Source organism: Thermobia domestica, chromosome 4 (genome assembly GCF_964235325.1).
Source record: "Thermobia domestica chromosome 4, izTheDome1.hap1.1, whole genome shotgun sequence".
NCBI lineage: Eukaryota > Metazoa > Arthropoda > Insecta > Zygentoma > Lepismatidae > Thermobia > Thermobia domestica.
In genome coordinates, this window is record NC_137457.1 from 333,309,578 (window position 1) to 333,331,869 (window position 22,292).

Here is a 22,292-nt window from a genome sequence, read left to right on the forward strand (position 1 = left end):
TTTTACTTTAACATCATATTCACATACTAATTACACATACATTTCGAAGTATTTATTTCTCTCTCTCTCTATATATATATATTTATAATAAATGCGCACACATTTCAATTAATCATCCCCAACAATAAAATTTTACAAGGTTGCAACATTGTCCAAGAAAACAAATGACTTCCAACATTACATTTGGAAACAAATTAAATTTTATCTGATACCGCGCGTCTATAAATTTTTAACTTTTATATAATCAATTCGTGTTTAAATCATGAAGGGAAAAAAAACTTTGTGAGGCAGGCACGTAACACAGAGCATTTCTAGATATAACTAGGTAAATCAAAATACAATTTCTGGGCCCAGGTTAACTACAAAGTAATTGAAAACCAAAACAGAAAGGAAAGTGACCAACGGATTAAAAAAAAACTTAAGAGGAACGACGGTGAAAGAACGTAATCGAAGTGTCGTCAAATACTAAGTCTTTGTTCATTTCAGCGATAGGTCAAAATGTGATGGAGGACCCAATCATTATCTACTCCATTCATGAATCGTGTCTTGCAACGTCTCAGCTGGTAATTTCAGATCAGAGTTGTACGTTAAATAAATCGTAAGTAACAAGTTCAAAATCTCTGGGGGGGGGGAGGTTGAAAAAATTAAAAAAAACTTGAAGAAATGAAGACAGAGAGAGAGATAGAGAAGAAGGAAGACGAAGAATAGGGGCGCCAAAGACTTAAGTGAGAAATAACTAACGCTACAAAGTTAGAAGTCGAATTTCGCTCTCAACAAAATCCATAGCCAAAATATTCTCAATATGCCAAACAGGGTGGTCTACTCAAATACGTAGACTCAAGGGGCGCCCTGCTGCCAAGGATGCAAGTTCTGTGTCCATCAGATCCAATCCCACAAGAGTTGGCTTGTAAGATTGAAATCCGATCCCCGTATCCGGCCCAGACCAGCAGGATAAAAGGAGAGGGGAAAGGGACCAGGTAACTGCGTCCCCAATTTTGAAATCTCTAAGAAAAAAAAATATTCGACCCCTTAGAAAAACTAAGAAGGTTCGAGGACAGTAATGAAACTAGAATAGAAGTATTAGCTAAGATATCCCTAACTAATGATTTGCCGAAATAAAAAAAAATTAAATAAACTGAATTTGGATCGGTGATTTCTATTGCCAAACTTCACCGATAGCTACCCTGCGCAGACACGCCACGGTCTGGGATGTCGTTAATTTCCCTCGTCTAATTAAACTAAGAAAAGAAATAAAAATACTTAAAGGGACTAGGGGTCGACATCCGGGTACGCGAAAATAAATTTCAATAACTAATTGTTTTGATTCTGTAACCCTATCAGAGCTGTCGCCTCCATGAACATTGTAAGCTAGCCTGAGTAGGTAACGTGAAGGAAAAAAAAATCTCACGGAGCAGGATATTCTATTTTAAAAAAACCGACCAGAAAATATAATTCACTACAGCCCTGTTGTATAACTACTACTGTCTTTTCATAATTTATTATTCAATATGTCTAGTCTGCGATTATATGATGCTACCCCTTCTATCAGATGGTATTACTATGGTTGATTATTACTATAACACATTAAACTACAAAGTATTACCATAGTCCGACTATATATATATCGCCCTCCGGTCCGCGTGATATTATGGTGCAGGGGTCAGAACCTGAGATGTTTGTAGTTACACGTATCTATTCAATATCTATATATCAACACGCGGCGAAGTATTCACTGGGCTACTATATATATTTAACTATATGGGTGTCCTATATTCTATATTCATTTACTACAATATTCATATACTTATTAATATTCATATTCACATTAATATTCATTTGCCACGACGCTATATTCTACAAACACCCTGTTTCCTCTATCTACGCCCAGCCTATTTACACATTTCATCATAATACTTTAAAATCTATAATCACTACAAACATTTCCGCTCCGATCACCGCACGACAACCTCACTCGAACCCAAGACTCTTTCATCCCACACACAATACTATGTAATACCTGGTAGCTTTATTAAGAACGAAAAAAAAAATCCTACGTATGTTCACTGAAACTAGAATTATCCGCGATAATATTTAATGTTTACGAAATTTCTGCAGCAACAATTGACTTCTGCAGCCACGAAGAAAAAATGAACATCTAATATAATTCCAAAGCGAAGAACTAGCATCATATCGCCCGACTTCTGTTAAAAATTTACGTATTGTTTATTTACTTAAATATCTCGATTTCTAGACTATGCAGAATGTTGAAACTTTCAGAATATATTAATTTTGGGTCACTTGACCTAACTGTACATTCATATGGGCTGTGAATTATACCTTCCAGGTTTTATTTTGAAAAGAAAGGTCAATTTCACGAAAACTAAATCACTAAGCACCTCGACAGAAGAATGGCGGTTAGTACTGACTTTCGACACTAGGGCTAGCGACGATATAATCAACCCTTGAACAACGGAATGTGACCTTGTACACGGAATTATTATACTATATTACGTTCACTTAATGACGGAGTAATAAAAATTTATCGCATAGTAAATACTACACTGTCCGTATTTACTTATATCACACACTCTTTCATCACTTAACTACCACTACCACTGATACTACATTACAAATATACACATACTACTCAAACTACAAGACACATCATGCCAATACACACCAATTATCACTACCATTAATACATGTTGTACTGATAAATACACACAGAAAACATTCATATTTTACCATTTTAAATCGGCTCGAAAGGAAAAGGAAAGAAAGGGACAGGGCCAACTGGCCCTTGTTTCACTGAATCATATTCTTAAGTGTTTTATCAACGCCCTGAGGGGACGTATCGAAATATTAGCTAACAATAGGACCCCTGCCCTGAAGGGGCAGGAACCCGGAAACAAACTAAATGTTTAACTCATTCCGCTGGAAGCCGTACTCCCAATTTGGGAGTCAGATAGGAGCCCTTACTGATAATTCACACGTGCATTGTGATCACTATCCTAGCTACAAAGAAATTAAATACCGCCATGTTATTACTAAATAAGTACAAAAGAAATCACATTTACTACATACACGAACACAATCGGCAGTGGGGCAGGCCTAACGTAACTCTAAAAGGAGTAATTTTCAGGATGAGAATCTTTTAAGGGAGAAACACTACTCTTCCGAAACTGTTTATAGATTTTTCTTTCTAAGAACAACTAGCAAACTGATGCACTTCACAGAACCTGTCCACCACTAATTATATCAGCAAAACATGGCGTTACCGAGTTGACTTCCTATTTCTGCTCTACAGTCCGGTTTTTTACTATAAAAATTGGCAAATTTATGGCTCCTTAGCTTCCAGAGATTTTCTATACGTTAATAACGTCACAATATTACCTTTATTTTTAGTTTCTCTCAGTCCTCTCGACTTTTAAGTTAGACGAACAAAAACCAGTGTCTTCCGTAGCACTTTCCGGCGTGGAATGGAATAATTGCGCCCTAATATCATAGCGTGGGTTTATCAGCCAATCGAAACTAAGCATTTTGGCGGTGGGGCTTTGAAACGAATAAAATTTGGTAAAATCTGGATTAAACTAGTTTTTAGAAGGACCTAGGTATCTAAAAGAGAGGTGAAGGGTGTTCCTGAAAATTCTGTCGAATTTTAGATTGGTTATTTGATCTGGAAAGTTCCGTCCAATAGTGGATCTATATTTTCGGATAGCACTGACACCGTAAGAATTGTAATAATCCATATACATCCATATACAAGACTTATAACTAATTTAAAATATAAATAAAGATATTGATTCCCAAAACTATCATTCCCAATGAATTTTTTACAGTTTTTCCATGTTAATTTGAAATAGAATAACAAATAAAATTACGAATTATATGAACAGCCAGAAATTTTTTGTTAAACATCAAGTACAGTCGGTGCAAAAAATTTCGGGCACCCTCCTATTAAAAACATAATCTCATTAGACTGTAATGGCATATTACATAACCTTATACAGATAGCTGATCCATGGAAGAATCGCTGATAATAATAATAATAATAATAATAATAATAATAATAATAATAATAATAATAATAATAATAATAATAATAATAATAAAACAGAAACTCGACAAATAATCTTGCAAATAATAGGAAAAAGTTTGCGTCACAGTGTTCACTTGGTTGGACACACCAGTGTGCCGCGTTATACCGATTGTGCCACACTGGAATATAGGATATTGCTTTTTAATTTTTCCAAACTATTTCAACTGCTTCAATTGAAATGGATCTACAATAACAAGAGAGTGAATTTAGTCTTCTTACCCCCCGATTTAGAAATAAGGTTCACGAAAATTTCATAAAAAAAATAATATACTCAGAATTTTACATAGTAGTTTGTTTTATTCAAAATTACATACTTCCTGCAACTATTTTTTGATTGAAATTATTTGAAATGAAATCTAAGTTTTACGTCCCACAATTATGCCGGCTAGGCTAAAGAAGACAGTGATGATGAGAAATGAATGAAATGGTCGAATGAAAAATGTGGGAGAAAGCCTCAGAACCCCGAGAAAACCCACACACACGGTGTTTGTCCAGCACAAGGTTCACTTGGCGCGATCCGGGATCGAACCAAAGACTCCATGCACAAGAGGTGAATGCTCTACCACTGATGACCAATCGGACGAATTGAATGGAAACATTAGTCCTAATTACATTTTTAATACTGTGATTCTTTATAGAAGTATTAAATAAAGAAGATTAGCACTGTCCAAAATGTGATTGTCATAGTGTATTTGAGAATTTTGGGAATCAAAAGCTAGCTCTCAGGAGTTTGTGATTAAAACTTAAGGGCCAGGTACTGTTGTTTTTTATGTATAGTAATAGAACCACTTTCATTATTATTAATTTTGAGATAGCCTACTGTACTACATGAATTATTATAATCTAACAGGGTTAAATCTGTCTGAGAAGTCTCGTAGCAGAATATTGCAATGAGTGCTTAGTTGAAAACGTGTTTTTTTTTCGAAATGGATTCCCACAACTTTGATAATCTTCATTCCTACTAGCTTTAGCGTCCGTCCTCAACCATTAAAAATTCAATGAAGAAAGGTGTTTGGACAAAGTTCTATATATTTATTATTGCTGTTATTCGTATGTATTACAGTATATAATTAATTTTGTTACTAAATAATTATGTTTTTATGTAATTGGTCTTCAGAGAAATGAAGATGCCATATCAAGATAATTTTTTCTCATTATGCTATCAATCTGCTTTTGATTTGGGATTTGTTATCGTTAGTAGGTATACTCTATAAAAAAAAATATGTGTTGTGTTATTAGAGATAATACCTAATAACAGTCTTTCTCAGATAATTAATTCTCTATCCTACACGTTTCAGTGTGTCTTAAGCAGAATTGACTCCTGATAATAAAAACATATTTCCTCAATAACTCTAGCGAAGATAGTTGATTTTCTGCCACTGGTTTCGGCGAAATTACCTACTCCGTTTTGGAAATTATTACTGAAAAAAAGCAGAAACATTCTTGTCGCCAGAATGATCATGTTGATAACTATCAGCTTTGGTAAACTTTCAGTTTACAGGTAGTTCTGTCAGGGCTATTCGCATAAATGAGCAGATGTTAATACAGTATAGTTCTGTTGACACGGTTATATTTCATATGTATGAGAGGTGCATGACGGTTGCTGAATAAATTGAACGTCTGACTAGTGAATAGATTTCAGTGATGGTTGCTGTCTGCATCGAATGCCCTTCTGTCAAATTAATACTGGATTATTTTGTAATTTTCAGGGAGTAATTCCGTTTATTGCGGATCGGAATTAGTTTATGATTTATTGTAAGTCACGACGGCTGCGACGACGCATTAACAAATAAAACAAAGAAATAAATGTCATTGCTATTACCGCTGATTGTATGAATAGAGCGAATTGTAGATGCATTTACTCATGCTTTTCTTATAAGAGAAAATAAGAGGTGTTTAAGGAAAGTAATTAGTATCTCCGAGCTTCATAATATAATTATGTAAAGCAGTATGCTTGGCCGGTTCTTTATGTATGTCATCTTTGATTGTCCCTGGAGTATGTTATTCTTTATCATATGGTGTGTTAATACCTTTGATTGTTTCGCGACAGGTGGAAACATAATTTGAGGAGCTAATGGATAGCCTTTGTGATAATCATGTAATTATTTTGAATATTCAAGGTGTACTTCTAATATATAACCAGAATTGCAATTATCGTGTATATTTGTAAAATCTATTTCTTCTTCAATTAATCATCTACCGCGGTGGCTCAGTGGTAGAGCGTTCACCTCTGGTGTATAGAGTTCGTGGTTCGATCCCAGCTAATGTCAAGTGACCTTTGTGGTGGATAAACGCCGTGTGTACAGGTTTCTTCGCGATTCTCCCATTTTCTCTCACTTTCTTCATTCCACTATTTCATTCACTTCTCATCATCACCGTCTCCTATAACCTAGCCGGCACAAGCGTGAGACATAAAATTTACATTTCATTTCTTATTCTTTCAAGAATATTTGATTTTTCAATTAATCCTGCTATAAGTTTAAGATGTTTATGAAGGTTAAGTCGATTACGTATTAAATAGTAATGCCTATCCATATTTATTACAAAGCAAATCTTCAAAAAATTATATATATGTAACAAGATTTTAGAAACCGAGAATACCTAGTTTGAAACATTGATATAATTTTATGGTTAATATGCATAAAGAGATAAACATATTAAATTACATACATTTTCTTTATCTATCCAACTATTATGTGAACAATCAAGTTCTAACCATTACCCATCAACTTTTTCGCCTATCTTCTGTAAAACTTTCTCACTTATATAGTCATTAGGGATGGTGACCGAGACGGACTTTTATATACCGAGACGAGACCGAGACGGACGTTTTATAACCGAGACAGACCTCCATAAATCGAAACGAGACTTAAGTCCGTCTCGAAAGTCTCGGGCTCGTCTCGAATATTGATAGATTTTAAAATTGCCTTTACTCAAAATTTGTTTCGTTGCTGTGTTAGATAATATGGGAGCGGTTGACTGATGGACAGTGGCGTATTGAGGGGGTGGCTGTCAGTCTCAAGCCCTCCCAAAACAAATTTGTGATCATTTTATCGCCAATTATTCGCCATATGATCACTCAACATGAATTAAATGACTTTGAAAGGGATCTGGGGTTATCAAAAAGTAGAGCAGAGCTGCTGGCATCCGGATACAAGTAGTAGGGGGATCTTTCTGGAGATGGTAAAATACCCGTCTATCGCACACGTCAGAAGCCCCTGGAAGAGTATTTTTCAATGGAAAGTGACATAGTGTGTTGTAAAAATGTAATTGATCTTGTGAGTATCTTAACATGGAACATAATCTCGAACCGCGGCTGTTCATAGACGCATCAAAAGTAAAAGTGTATTAGTGAAGAATGGCAATGTGTTGTCATCAATCTCAATCGGTTATGCAATCCACTGAAAGGAGACATACGCTAATATGGAAAAACTAATGAAAGCCATAAATTATAATGAATATAATTGGAATACTTGTGGCTAATTAAGTTTTAGCCATATTTTCTGCCAGCCGTGATAAGATTTAAAAAAAAGGACAAGTCACACCATAAATCTTTGGGGCCAGGAGAAAAGAACTCTTCAATGATCCTGAATTTGATGCAGTGCATGAAAATAACGAGAAGACTGCGTGGGAAATTGCATTTCCAAAACATAGTGACGAAGTTTTCCGGAAAACGAGGAGCTCCAGAGCTATAAGGAATTAGTGGAGCACCCAATATCTTCTTAATAAGATTGGGTGTAATATGTTACTAAAAACCTACATGTTGCACTCCCACATACATCTCTTCCCAGAACTTGCGGAGCAGTCAGCGATGAACATGGGGAACATTTTCATCAAGTTATATCTTAGATGGAGAAACGATATCAGTGACACCGGAGCAAGTCCATGCTTGCTGCTTAATGTTGAACAGTCGCTACAGGTGTTCCAGAACCACAATACAGGCAACAGACAGAAGCGTATCCATGTAAGTTGTGTTTTAACATTTCCATTCTACATAGTTTAAATCTTTTACTAACTCTTTTACATTCTTTGAAAGAAACGATGTGCCCCCACACATAACCAGTTATCAAACTGGAACCTATATGCTTGTTTCAAGTTACTTTTTGTCTCGTATCTAGACGATCTAACATTATAACAAAATGCACTTTTCGCGCTTTACATATGAATGTCACTATTTTTATTTAGTATCTCCTTGAATGTCACTATTATGTGCGAACCACATTAATTTGCAAGGTATACATTTTGGTACCTATAGCTGGGGCCGCACCAGGGGGCGTTACAGTAGACAAAGGGATTTGTGGACATAAAATTCCCAATTTTAAACCAAGTTTCCCTTTTCACGTGCATCACACACACATTATCATGGTTCTATTTGGAAGCCTTTTTTATTCTGAAGAGAATAACGTATGTCATGATACTCAAATAAATAGTACTATTCGGATTCTTTTTATTTTGTGTTTCACTTTTCCCTATATAAAATTTGGGATTGTCAAGCAGAACTGAAAAATACTTTTTTCCCCTCATGCCTTGGCACATCCATTACGTATGAATCACAATAGTTTCTAAGATATATTATATTTAGGTGCCTGTACCTGAGGCTGCAGCAAGGCTACAATTGAATAAATGATTTTTTGAGTGGATATAAAATTCCCAATTATACGCCAAATTTCCATTTTCTTGTACAATATTTACACATGTGCATCATACCATTTCTAAGCTCGGTTTATTCTGAAACTGTTGACATATGAACCACGATACTCGGGTGAAAAATACTCAAGCAATACCTGTTTAAGTGAAAGTCAAGAGAGAAAGTGCAAGAATCTGAGTTTTAACACTACGTAACAAATATTTCTCTCGATTACAGTTAAATTCGAACTAATTCAGCACTTTTATTATCATTTTCGTATTCAGCATCCTCATTTGCATGAGAAAATGTATTTTTATTTCCGAAACATGAAAAAAGTTAAAATTTGTTGTTCATTGTTTCGTTTCACAAAATCTTTGTAAGCCTTCGCATTTCAAACCGCTTATTCTGTATATTGGGTGGATTGAATAGAGAAATTTATTTAATTAAAATACTGTTGTTGACGAATTTGAATCAAGCAAGTCTCTAGATTTAATTATACAATCATAATCATCAATTTTATATTTAGGACTAAAACGCTCATATTCTTTCTCTTAAATATTTTCAAAATTATTTGCCTCTTTTTCTTCTGTTTCTGCACACTTTATACCAATTCTTCTATGTAGTTTATTATTACACTCACAAAACAATTCTTATATTTATTCATTTATAATTTTTCAGTAATAATTTTTTCCTCTCCTTTTTTTAAGGATCCTGTTAAAGCGTTCTAGGATGAAAGCTTCTTTTACCATTAAAAATTAAGCAATAATTGACAAAGTATTCTTTCATCAACTCTTTTAAATCTTTGTTTTAACATATTTAACTTTGACCTGTTTGTGAGTTATTAAGTTTCCTAATTTTTATGCCTGATTCCAACGCTTCTGTAACATCCTTTTCACTCTTATCTTTAACTGAAATAGCAAACACATTTAGAGAACATCAATTACCATTAGTAAATAATTATAGCTTTAATTAATTTTGAAACACCTTTTAATACAACACTATTCATTTCTATAAGATGGGCTTAGCATAAATCATCAATTCCTTTTGTAAAAATATTTAATCTCGTAAAGTTTTCTTATTTTGCTGGTATGTGAATTTCTTCTAAACTGTCTTCTCTAGCACATTTACCTTCTCCTAGTGAACCTTTCTTCTTCACAAATTCTACTTTATTAACTAAACATACGCTAAACACATTTTTCTTTATATATCTTTCAATCTTTGTTAGTTCTATCTCCATATCTGTTGATTTCTTACACTTAACACAATATATTTTTACTATTATATAAAAAATCGTAAAACTTGATAACTATCACCACCTAATATTATAATCGTGATGGCTCAGTGGTAGAGCGTTCACCCCTGGTGCTTGATGTCTCAGATTTGATCCCAGACCCCGCCAAGACAACTTTGGAGTGGATAAACACGGTGTGACTGGGATTCCTCGGGGTTTGCCCGTTTCTCCCTATTTCCTCCATTCCACCATTTCATTCGTTTCTCATCATCAGCGTCTCCTTTAGCCTAGCTGGCATAACCGTGGAACGTAAAACTCAAAAATTTTCATTTCATTTCTAATACTAAACACTAATATTTACATTTTCATAATTACCTCATTCGACTAAATCTTCTTTTTCTAACTACATAAAATGACGTAATAATTGACCAAGCTGCAAATCAGAATCTTAAACTGGTATAATGTTATCATATTACTGTATTAACATTTAAAAGAAATTTGCCAATTAGAATATAATTTAAAAGCATATCTATAAAATATGTATAGCCTTAATTTCATATCAATTATTTTAACATTATAAAAGAAGTTATACGCGCTAGATAAATTATGAACTAAAAGATATGGATTTTCATCTTCTGTTATTAATCGGCATGGTATTTGTGTCATGTCATTCCGCTTAACTAATTTAATGCTTCTTTTCAGCAAATCCTAAAGCTATGGTCACAACATGTTAAGCAGAGCTTTCTCAAGCACGATTTTCGTTTTAATGCTTTCTAATACTCCTAATATGAATAAGTTTCCTCATGTCCGTCTGTGTTCGAACGTGATGTCACAAAATTCAATTTTAAAAAATTCTTATCCACATTCGTTCCTTGTAGTTTTTTTTTTTTTGTGTGTGTGTGTGTGTGTGTTAGAATAAGTTTCCTGAACCCGATTCATTACTAAATCCATTTCTACACTCATGAGAATTCTGAAGGTTAGTATTTGAGTGGACTGTCAAATATCTTCAATTGATTTCCGAGTAAACCTTTTGCTTCACCACAGCCAACTAAGACGCTACTAACATGAGTCTTCTAATATTTTGAACTTTATACAATTCCGATTAAATACCTTCTTACAGACTTACGTAGTAACAGGCTTATTATCTAAGTGTTTCAACATGTGACCTTTTAAATCATGTTTTCTTTTATATCCTTTCCCACACGCCTGACAACTATGAGGTTTGATATTTGAGTGACTTAACATGTGCTGTCTCAAAGTTGGAATTCGACAAAATCGCTTGCCACATTCCTGACATTTATGAGGTCTCTCTCCTGTGTGCGTTTTCGAGTGTTGTTTCAAATCTGAAGTTCTACCAAAACCTTTTCCACATTCTTGACACGTGTGCGGCCTTTCCCCTGTGTGTGTTATCATATGAACTCGCAAAGTTTGAATTAGTCTAAATCCCTTACCACACTTTTCACATATGTGAGATCTCTCTCCCGTGTGCGTTACCATATGTAGTATCAAAGTTGATTTGCTACTAAGACTCTTCCCACAATCATGACAATCGAAAGAACGTTTATCTGAACTGCATAACAATTGGCCTCTCAAATTCGACTTTAGACTAAGTTTGTTTCCAAACACAAGACATTTTTCAGATTTCTCATCCCTGTGTTTTAACATGTGACTTTTCAGATACCTTTTTTGCTTAAACATCTTCCTACACACTTCACAAATATGAATGCTATCATCTGAATGGGTTAACATGTGGCAAGTCAAATGCCACTTACGAGTAAATTTCTTACCACATTCCAGACATGTATGAGATTTCTCACTGGTGTGTTTTAACATGTGCAGTCTCAAATTCTTTCTTCGTCTAAATTTCTTCGTGCACATTTCACACGCATGACGCTTATTAGAATGGACTAACAAGTGCATTCTTAATGACGATAATTTAGTAAATCTCTTCTCACATTTAAGACATGTATGGATACTTTCTTTTTTATGCGTTTCCGTATGTTGTACTAAAACACAGTAGCTGCTTAATTCCTTCCAACAGTATTGGCAAACATATGGTTTTCCAATTTCATGCGTAAACGCATGTTTAACTACCTCTGAATTTTGACTAATTACTTTCCCACAATCTTGAGAAGGATCAAGTCCCTTACCTTTATATTCTAAGCTTTCACTTGATAGAACTTTTGTTCCTGTAAGTTCTATCTCAAGGTCCACATGAGACTGACTGACATTTTTCTGTTTAATTGCTGTATTCCCTTCACTGAAAAATAAATTTTGGCAAATATAAAAATCAAACAAATTCACCCAACAATAAAAATTGAATTATATTCATTGCTCAAAAACATGCTTATATTTACTTTAAAATAAAAAGTAAAATACCTGTTATTTTTATTGATATTTTAGTTCCCTTATACCAAAAACATTTAATCTCTCTTGGAACATATCTATAACAAGTTATTAAAATTCTCCTTTATTTATATGATTTCTGTTTTGCATATGAACAAGTGTAAATTAATTAACACCATTTTAGCTAATATTTTCCTTTTTCATTTTTCTAGTATGAAATTTCATTAACTATTCAGCAATATTTTGTTCACTAAACAAACAATCCTCTTCTTAATTTGCTTACTTCTTTTCCATTACGTAAGGCGAGGAAAGCTGTTACAAAAATCGATGCACCAGACTCGACGAAGTTAGACAAAGGTGTACATAAACTTCACCATTTATTCAAGTATAAATACAATTACAAAAACTTTCAACTTTGAAAATGACAAATGTAAATCTATATAATAGTTTATAAGCCACATATGTTTCCCCGAACCGATAGATTCGTCTAATATTGATAGTAATCAAAGATTAAATTCAAATTTTCCAGAACACAATACTGGAGGCTTTCTCTGAAGGTTTGGTTTAATAAATTTCATTCCCTCGTGCCGTAACTCCCTCATCTTGACGAAACGTTATTTCCTTTTGAAGTATATTTTATATTAACACTACTTTTTATCCGTTTGTGCACTACAAGTCCTTTTCCGGCTATTTTGATTCGATGATTAAAACATTAGCTTACTACTTGTACACTTCTTACATTTTTCGGTGAAGAATTCCTGAATTACTGTCCCATGACTTTTCCGGAAAGTAAGCTGGGAGGAATCAAACAGGTTTGCTGTCAATATGGTTTTGTACACTTGCATGTGGAGTAGTATTTAATACCGCTTTTAATTTGTGAAAATATCTGACTGCGAATCAAATTCCAACTAAAATTAATTTCATGTCTATGAACTGAGATAAGTGCAGAAACAATATGATTTGAAAGTCTGCCGGGATCTACTACTTCATTATGCCTATATGTGTTGAGCGGACCCAATCTAGAATTCATAATCCTGAAGGAACACAAATAATTATTAATACTTCCTCTCTTTCTTTCAATGCAATTAGACATATCGTACTTGTTCTAATTTTGAAATCTAGTATTCATTCAGTAGCATTTTTAATATACGACTTATAATATAATTGCGTCATTTAATTTCTAGTTTAATTATAAGACGTGGTTTGGGATGTTACAACATGTTAACTACACATCGGTCGAGCTAATCCTAAAGAACTGTACAAATATTTTTTGACGGAATAAATTAGTAATTTCTAGCTCCTTAGTCAGCTGTTATTACAAGCTAGGTAAATACTCAAGCTGTAGAGGTCTAACTACAAAAACCAACAACATGTATTTTCAAGCAATGGTTTACAGAATAATGTCCACTAAACATTCATTTCTCGTCCTGCTTTATACAACTCTCATCAATCAGTACAGCTAGTTACAGTTAAGCCTCGGAGATTAACCTCATTAAATTTATAATAAATTATTCATAGTAGCATTCCTCAAACTCTGTGCTTCAATTTATAACAAAACGAGTACGAAACTGTAAATTCTTGATGGCCCATGCCCTGTAACAGGCTGCTGCTTTTTACTTTTCTTTCTACCACTATTATTTAAATTGATCTATAAGATCCAACTCAATTTACAGTCTCTTTCATCTCGCCGTCCTCTTTCATCTTGTGAACACCTGGAATCTTGGCACTACAGCCACCGTGTAGTTACGTTCCAGGTAGGCAGCAAGAGCAAATCTGCAGAATTCATATAATAATTTAATTCTTACACTCTTAAAGCTTTTGGACTGGTCAGTGCCAAACGTTACTACCGTGCACTTTACATATATAAGTCAATCTTAGGAAAAATACAATATATTTTTCCCTTTATATTGTAGAATACTGTACTATAGTTCGTGGGTGCCATTTCTATAACACCCGCTATATATATAACGTTTCAGTAGTTTTAAAAATACTATTTATAGTTCTTATAATAATTATAACATTTAATACCTTAGAGCTCATTACTTACCTGGCATAACGGAGACAGAAATAAATAATTATACAGTATCTTTGTTCAATGATGTTGATATATTAAACAAAGTGTAAAAGAAATAAAACTACAACATGCATGCTGGGAAAGGTACAATCTTTAAGAGTTCATGAAAATAAAAACATCCTTAATGACGACAATAGCGCCAATAATACTAATAATTTCAGAAGATATTTCAAATAGAAAACCTGGAATCCAAGCCAATCTTGCATCCTTATAACTTCTAGGAAAAAGTAATTCAAACTGCTTCGCTTAAGTAGTAAGAAATCATTATCTCAAATTATCCCTTACGTGGTTAGAAGGAAGATAGTCGACACTAGCAAGTTGAAGTTCAAAACATATTTCGAATAGTCTAGTTGGGAAATTGTTCATGGCGTCTACTTAGGGAAGGTCTTACATTTCCTCAAATTTTAAAGAATATTCCATTCATTTCACTCACCTAAAGGAAATGGCACGGCCTCAAGTTATACTATACGCAGTTAGAAGCAGAAAACCAACTAACCAGAAGGACCAAGTTCCAAACACGTTTCAAATAGAATGATTGGGAAAGTTTCCATTGTTTACACAAAGAGACGTTCTTATATTTTTCTTGATCCTTCACAGTAATAACTAATGATTTATTACATTTATTTGATAAAGAAAACGCGGTCTTAAATTATACACTCCCCTGATAAAAATAAATAGCCGCCCTTACTAGGTCCTACGTGTTTCACATAATAGAGTTAAGACGGTTTTCCTAGCTGTTACATAGGGTAATTGTTCCATCACTCTATGTTTCAAGAATAATAATTTAATATTTATTTCCCTAATAGCGATAGGATGATGTAAAATGATCTATACTCCTACGATAGTTAGCAAAATTGCGCGAGTAAGAGGTTTAAAATCAAAATATGAAAGACAGCGAATAAAATTCTTTTCCATCACTCGTAAGTAGAACATTTTTACAGTTTTCTAGGTAAAAGCAAGTTAAAACACATGATTTACTGCATTCGTTAAATGAAAATGACAAGATCTTAAACACAATTTTCCTTCCATTTCAAACCTGTTCTAAAATTGGATTTTTCATCTCTGCCACTCTAGGACATAACGCGAGGTTTCATTTCAGATCATGTTATCCATACTCGATAAGAAAAATAATTATGAGCTATCATTTTCGACGATCTAGGAAAATGTAGAAATATTTCTAGGTATAAGTAATAAAAAATTTCTTAATCATTCCATTTGTAACATGTTTTGAATATGGATTTCTTAATGACGGCTATTCTGTTTCTTACTACAGAGAGTATAGTAATAAATCACGTCATTCTCATTATATGAGTAAAATAAACTGAGTTGTAGCATTTACGTATGGCCCTAGATACACACACGAAGATTTTTCACATTTCCCTATGTCAAACGTGTTTTAAAGTTGTGCGGATTATTGTCCCTACTGTAGCCTTGATTTTGAAATTTACTGGCAATTTACTACGTCAGTGAAATAAATTATTTCCCTCAACTCTTGAAAAGATTACTATTACAAATACGTATTTTGTAGTTACATATTTTTATGATTTGTTCAAAAATGATTGTGAAATAAAGAATTTTTCTTGGACGTGCTGGTTGCTGCACTGGTTGCTTACTACACTGCACATAGTTGTATTCTAAAATAAATTACCTAAAATACAATGCGTTGGACGAGAATAACATTTATACACAATATTTTAAAATAAGAAGACTGAGTAGAATCAACAAAGAAGAGCTTTGGTGTTGATCTGCAAAATCCTATCAAAGTGACATGTCCACTTACGTATAATGTAAATATCTCAAAACCCAAGAGATATCTTTCACTGTTAACGCTATCGAACCCTGGGCAATGTGTTATGTATGTATATCCATGCTAACCTAACTAAGGCTCAAGTGTCATTGGAAATGTAACCAATAGGCTTATCGACCCCGTAAATTATTGATTCGACACTAACTTTGGGCGTTCCGATAACTACATATTTCTTCCCTTTGTACTTTCCACTGCATGACCATGAAGGCAAAATTTGCGCTTCGACGACAACGGGCGTATCAGTATTCATCTAAGCATCATCAGAAACAATGCACTCAACAGTCGTTTGTGATTATTTTTACGTTTCAGCTCATCCCAATCTCTACAAGTGACTTAGTTTCATACTAATATGGACTTACATCCAAATCGCAAACTTGCATTTTAAGGATGAGCTAACATATCGAGATTTTTGTTAGCAAAATTAGAAACTCGTGAGATAATAATGACCTCTAACTTCTATTATTATTATTATTATTATTAAATTTTAAACATCTTCGTATTTCAAGCTTTCATTTTCCCAATTGGGATACAAAAAAAAAATTATATATAGCCTACAATCTGCTCTAAACTCTTGTCTTCGGTAAAATTACAATGAAGTATATCAAGTCTACTTTACGAAGTGGTATTCCGCAGAAACACAAATACAACCATTTCCCTATAGTGCTTATAAAATGACTATTTGACTTTTGTTTCGTTTCATTTCAATGATCTCATTTCGAAATTTGATCGCACCTTCCGTTTTTCTAAGTGCTTGGGAATCTTCCGGAAAAGCTCTTCCCGCCACGTTCGAGAGAAATTCTCTCTAAAATCACTAACATGCATATTTTTCGTTCCAATATAAACATTTGAAGATCAATTTAAAAAAAAATTGGACCTTAGTTCGGGTGAATTATTCCAAGTACGCTCAAGCCATAAGCCAATAGTGTTTACAGTGCCCTTGCGCATTAGGACTATTTTAAACAGAACAAAATTATATTTAACCTGGATACGCCTAATGTGATATGTATGTAACGCAAGAAAGAGAAACAGGTATCAGTCGTCTACCATAAGCTGCATCACTAGATGAATATAAACATTACATCAAATGTCACGTGAGAAGTCTGTCATGCACTAATTGGTTATCAGTAGCAAAAGAAGGTTACTGTAGACACATAGGCTTGTCGATATGAGTGCTGAGCACATACGTCTGAAACAATTACTTATTCTTTAATCTTTGGATGGCTAAATAAATAATAAATAACTGTCTCATTTCGCATAAGACTTTAGAGAGCAGTTCATTTTATCAGACCTTTCTTTTGTTTGCATGTTTTGATTTTGTGTCCTTGTAATTGTGCTATTACATATATGTTACATTGGGCACTTATGGAGTCATTTCAGGTTCATAACAGTGGTCAGCCAACTGTTGATCTGCGTTTGTTTACGTTCCTGATTTTACAAATATGTTATTTTAAGGTCATTACACTAAATGCGTGCAACCGTTCTCTAAAAATAATAACTATTATATACATAAACGCACGCAGGGGTCTTAGTGGCAGAGTCCCCTTCCCACAAGATGTCAAGTTTATGCCATATATGAACATTTCCTTACTTTATACAACTTTGTCACTATACTCTTTAGCTGAAAAGATTATTAAAAAGTAATATATAAATTGAAACGTACTTCTAGCTATCATTCGCGTAACTATAATACTATACTTTGAGGCATGGCCCCTTATTTTTGAAAATTGCAATCGATATGAGTGAATTGAGATAAAAGTATCACGTTAGTTACGTCAAATAAACCGATAATAAGCGAAAAAGCTTTACTGATTAGGAAGGCCTAACCCCCTGCCCCCGTCCAGTTACGCCTACGCGAGCTATAGACTAAGCTTGCTTTCTCACAAAGATAATGAGGGTAGCCATGGATATGGCAAGTGCACTTTCGGATTTGGAATTTAGGGAAAAAAAACTTTTTTTTTTCGTATAGGCTGTTTCCATGTAGGATCTGCTCTACGCCCGTAACAAAGGAAAATAGGTGGAAAGTCCCAGTTTTAGCTCCCTTAATTTTTTTGACAGCGTATTTTGTTAAAATCTTTTAACGTTTCTCAATGGAGTCATATGGAAACCAGGCTATCATTAAAATGTGTAGTATGTTCCTGAATGGGAAAAAACATAATTTCAGTGGAAAGTGCTGTGGAGCTTGTTGTGTGTTTCAATGGAAAAGTCACATTAACGAAAAAATGTTAAATCATCGCAAAAGGCAAGTGAGAAAATAATGCATAGATGATGAAAAAGCGAGTAGTGGTGCCAAATGAGCCAGCTGTAGTAAATGTTACATCACCAGACTCACCCAAGTGTGGCATGAAAGATTCCGGCGTCAAAACAAAAGATACGTAAAGAAACGTTTAGGCAAAAATGATCATTAAAGCAAGTGACAGTGAAAAAGATACTTCATTTTGTGATGGGTGTGCTTTGGGAAAAGCAAATAGACTGCCTTTTAAGGTTAAATGGAATAGGCCTAAAAAGTAGGAAGATTAAAGCATGCCGATGTGAATGGATTGATCTCTGTGAAAACTCCAGAAAGAACAGATATTACGTGTTTTTCATACGATTACAAGTACCGGAGAATATTTTTCATCAAGGGTAAAAAATGAATTAGCAAAATACCTACAAATATTTCTCAAACGACAACAACAGGACACATTGTGAAAATGTTAAGGTGTGTTAGAGGTAAAGAATTTGATTGTGAAGAAGTGCGTCAATAACTGAGAAAAAAAGGGAACTATCAAGCTATCTTAGCACTATACAGTCCTGAGCAAAGCGGCTTGGCTGAAAAAGATAATCGTACTGTTGCCGAAATGGAGAGGTTAATTATAAGTGTAAGTGGTTTACCAAAATTGATATGGGCGAATGCGTGTGAAACTGTTGGGTATATTCTGAACCATACAGGAAATTCAAAACATGACAAGACACCTGCTGAACTGTGGACAGGAAAACAGTTAAAGTGCTGAACCATTTGAAAGTTTTTGACTCTGAATGTTATGCTCTCATTCCAAAGCAATTTCTCAAAAAGTTTGGCAACAAGAGTGTGTAGGAAAAACTTGTCGGTTACTAGAGCGAAAATGATGAATATACAGTGTTCGTACCTTCCTTGCAAAAAGTAGTACATTCGAATTATGTATATTTCAAATCAGAAATTATAGCCTTGAATTTGTTAGAAGAAACTACAATTTCGGAGAAAGTACGAAGTCGAATTTCGGAAGAAGTCCAGGGTCAAGTTCTGAAGAAGAAGTGCAAGATCAAAGAAGTGATGATTTTGCGGACGACGACCAAGTTAATACTTCAGAAGAAGTAGGAGTTCGAAAGTCAACAAGGAAAGTGAACAAACCAGCATGGATGAGATCAGAAGCTGCCTGATATGCTGGTTTGCTATGCAGCCTGCTATGCTTCAGCAGAAGAGAACGAAAAAGATCCGCAAAGTTCAGATAAAGCAATTACGTTAGTGAACAAAGAACACTGGCTGGAAGCAATGAATGAAGAAATGGAAGCTCTGAAAGAAAATTATGCATGGCAGTTAATAATCTTCAAAAAAAAAAAAATCATGCATGGCAGTTAATCTTCCAGAAAAGTAAAAGTTATAGAAAACAGATAGGTTTTTCAAACAAAGTAGAATGCACATGGCACTGTACAACAGTACAAGGCAAGATCAGTACCTAAAGGCTACTTGCAAAAGGCTGGAATAGATTACACTGAAACGTTCAGTCTAGTACGTACGATACAGTACGTCTAAGATACAGTAAGAGCTGTAGCAGCGGCAGAAAGCTTACCGGTGACACAGTTTCACATTAAAACAGCATTTCTAAATAGTAAACTTGAAGAAGAAATATATATATGCGTCAACCGGAAGGATTTGATGATATCAGTCAACGAGTATGTAAGCTTACCAGCAACAAGCACAAGATGTTGGAATCAAAGGGAAGTAAATTTCATGAAGCACCAAGGCTTCACCACGAGTGAACAAAATCTTTGTTTTACGAAGACAACAAAAAGAAAAGAAAATACTACTGACAATCTTTGTCGACGATGGTCTCGTATTAAGTAACAGAGACAAGAAAATAGACATTCTTACAACAACTTTAGTGTAAATTCAAAATAACAAGTGGGGAAGTTAATCACAAATTTAAGCAAAACTACTCTTCCGTTTGCAAGAAAACGAACTAGAGTGTAGTTTAACGTATTTCTTCACACCTACTATTTCTTTTACACAGGACTATAAATAGCGTAAAACATTTATGCTATTACGATATATTAGCATATTTATGTTTTATATACGTATATGCATCTGTGAAAAATGTCTTATTAAGATAAAGATTTATTATATATAAATCCAACTACAAAATTTTTGTAAAGGTGGTATCAATTGCTCAGTTTTCGATGCAGAGGTACCTTTGGCGCACCACATTTTGGAAGATTCACAGGTAAAATCCAATACTTGCGTGAAAAACATGTGTATAAGCAAGAAATTTCTGCAGGCGACAGAACAAAATACAAATACAGTTGTATTTTAAATTAACAAGTATAGGGTTACTGGTGCTAAATAATTACAAGTGCAATACGACACATAAAGTAACTGAATGGTGCAAATGAATGACGGCTCTATTAGATTCTATTGTCGACCGGTGAAATATTTGTGCACAGTGTACTGGACCTGTAATTTAGGATTACAAATGCAGCGTTCCTAGTATGAAACCATGACAAGTGCTATTAAAAATTGCATTATTCCCAACTTTCCCTTCTCTCCTCAAACCTCACTTGCACGAATATCCACTATCTCTTATGCACCTGCTACCTTTTGGCGCACAACTGCACGGGCTCATACGCTCCGCACAGTCCTTACTCGGTTAGATAGCATTCGCGCTTTTTAGTGACCACCTAGCACAGATTGTTTTTTCGCTGGTTTTTATGCTACAGACGGACACCTTATTTATATGCATATTGTAAAAGGATTGTAATTTACAATTACTTCTGATTGTCTCCTTGAACTTTATCTGTCCCAAGTCATGTATTTTTGTCGCCCAGCGGAAACTTTTCAGGAGGCAATGGAAAGGCAATTACTGAAAAAAATTATTCAACAATTCTTCTTCGTGGTGCGCTAAAGGTAAACCTGTACGTGTTTTTGTATGGAGCGAAACTGTGTGTATCATCTCTGGGAAGTATCTGTCATAACTTACAATTTCTGGTGAATTATATTTTACCTGTAAAATTCCCAAAGCTATGTAACTGCATTATCAATCTGAACCAACTGCTTTATAAAAAAAATAAAATTAGCATTACCTTTCTGGGTCAACTGAAGACGTCATTTCTATTGTTAATTGTTTGTAGTCACTGGAGTAAGACTCGCAAACCTTATCCTCTCCATCTTTCAGAGTTTCTAAATTACATTTGTATAAAGGATCATCTTCAACTGCAAGTTCTGATTTCACGATATCAATATTTGGTTTCACATCGAAAGATGTCGTAGCTTCATCCTTCTCCATTGTCTGCTCTACTTCTTGTGTGCTTAATATTAATTCTTTGCTGTCTGTCATGAGTGGGTATGTCCACCCTTTCCCTTCGAGTGGATCATCCTGGGCAAAATCATAATCAATTTCTTCATTAAGCATAAATTCCAATTTAACAAATGCCTCAACTGCCATCATGAGATATCTTTTATTACTATATTTTCATTTTATTTTACTCTGCAGTCTTATTGAAATGGTTTACAAGACTATCCACAGAAGAGACTTACATTCGAAAACACGTATATTTTTTAATAAAACGCAAAAAATATCTGTCTATAAAATAATATAATTGCAGACCTTCCTCGGTTACTTGCACGAGCTGGGAAGTGTTTTCGGCAGTGTTGCCAGATCCCCAGTTTGAAAAGTCGCTACTGTGCCGTCAAAATTCCACCACGTTCCGCTATCCTTACCGAAATTCCGTTATTTTCCGCTACATTATAAAATTAAATGGTAAAAAAAAGAACGATGTTAACAAAACTGCAAAATATTTCACAAATTAATAATAGGTCTAAATTCTAAATGGAAAGACCTGATTTAGTGCTTCACTAAGTTTTATGAATTAAAAAAA

General features: G+C 34.3%; 1 protein-coding gene across 1 annotated transcript; it reads right to left on the reverse strand.

Annotated features, from left to right (window-relative positions):
• Positions 1 to 9,690: 9,690 nt before the first annotated feature.
• On the reverse strand, positions 9,691 to 22,062 carry LOC145684475 (uncharacterized). The gene is made up of 2 exons (XM_081756905.1): positions 21,498 to 22,062; positions 9,691 to 12,217 (listed from the first exon to the last, which is right to left on the reverse strand). The coding sequence occupies exons 1-2, from the start codon at positions 21,860 to 21,862 to the stop codon at positions 11,080 to 11,082; spliced, it is 1,503 nt and encodes a 500-aa protein (XP_081613031.1). The 5' UTR covers positions 21,863 to 22,062; the 3' UTR covers positions 9,691 to 11,079.
• Between the last annotated feature and the right edge of the window lie 230 nt (positions 22,063 to 22,292).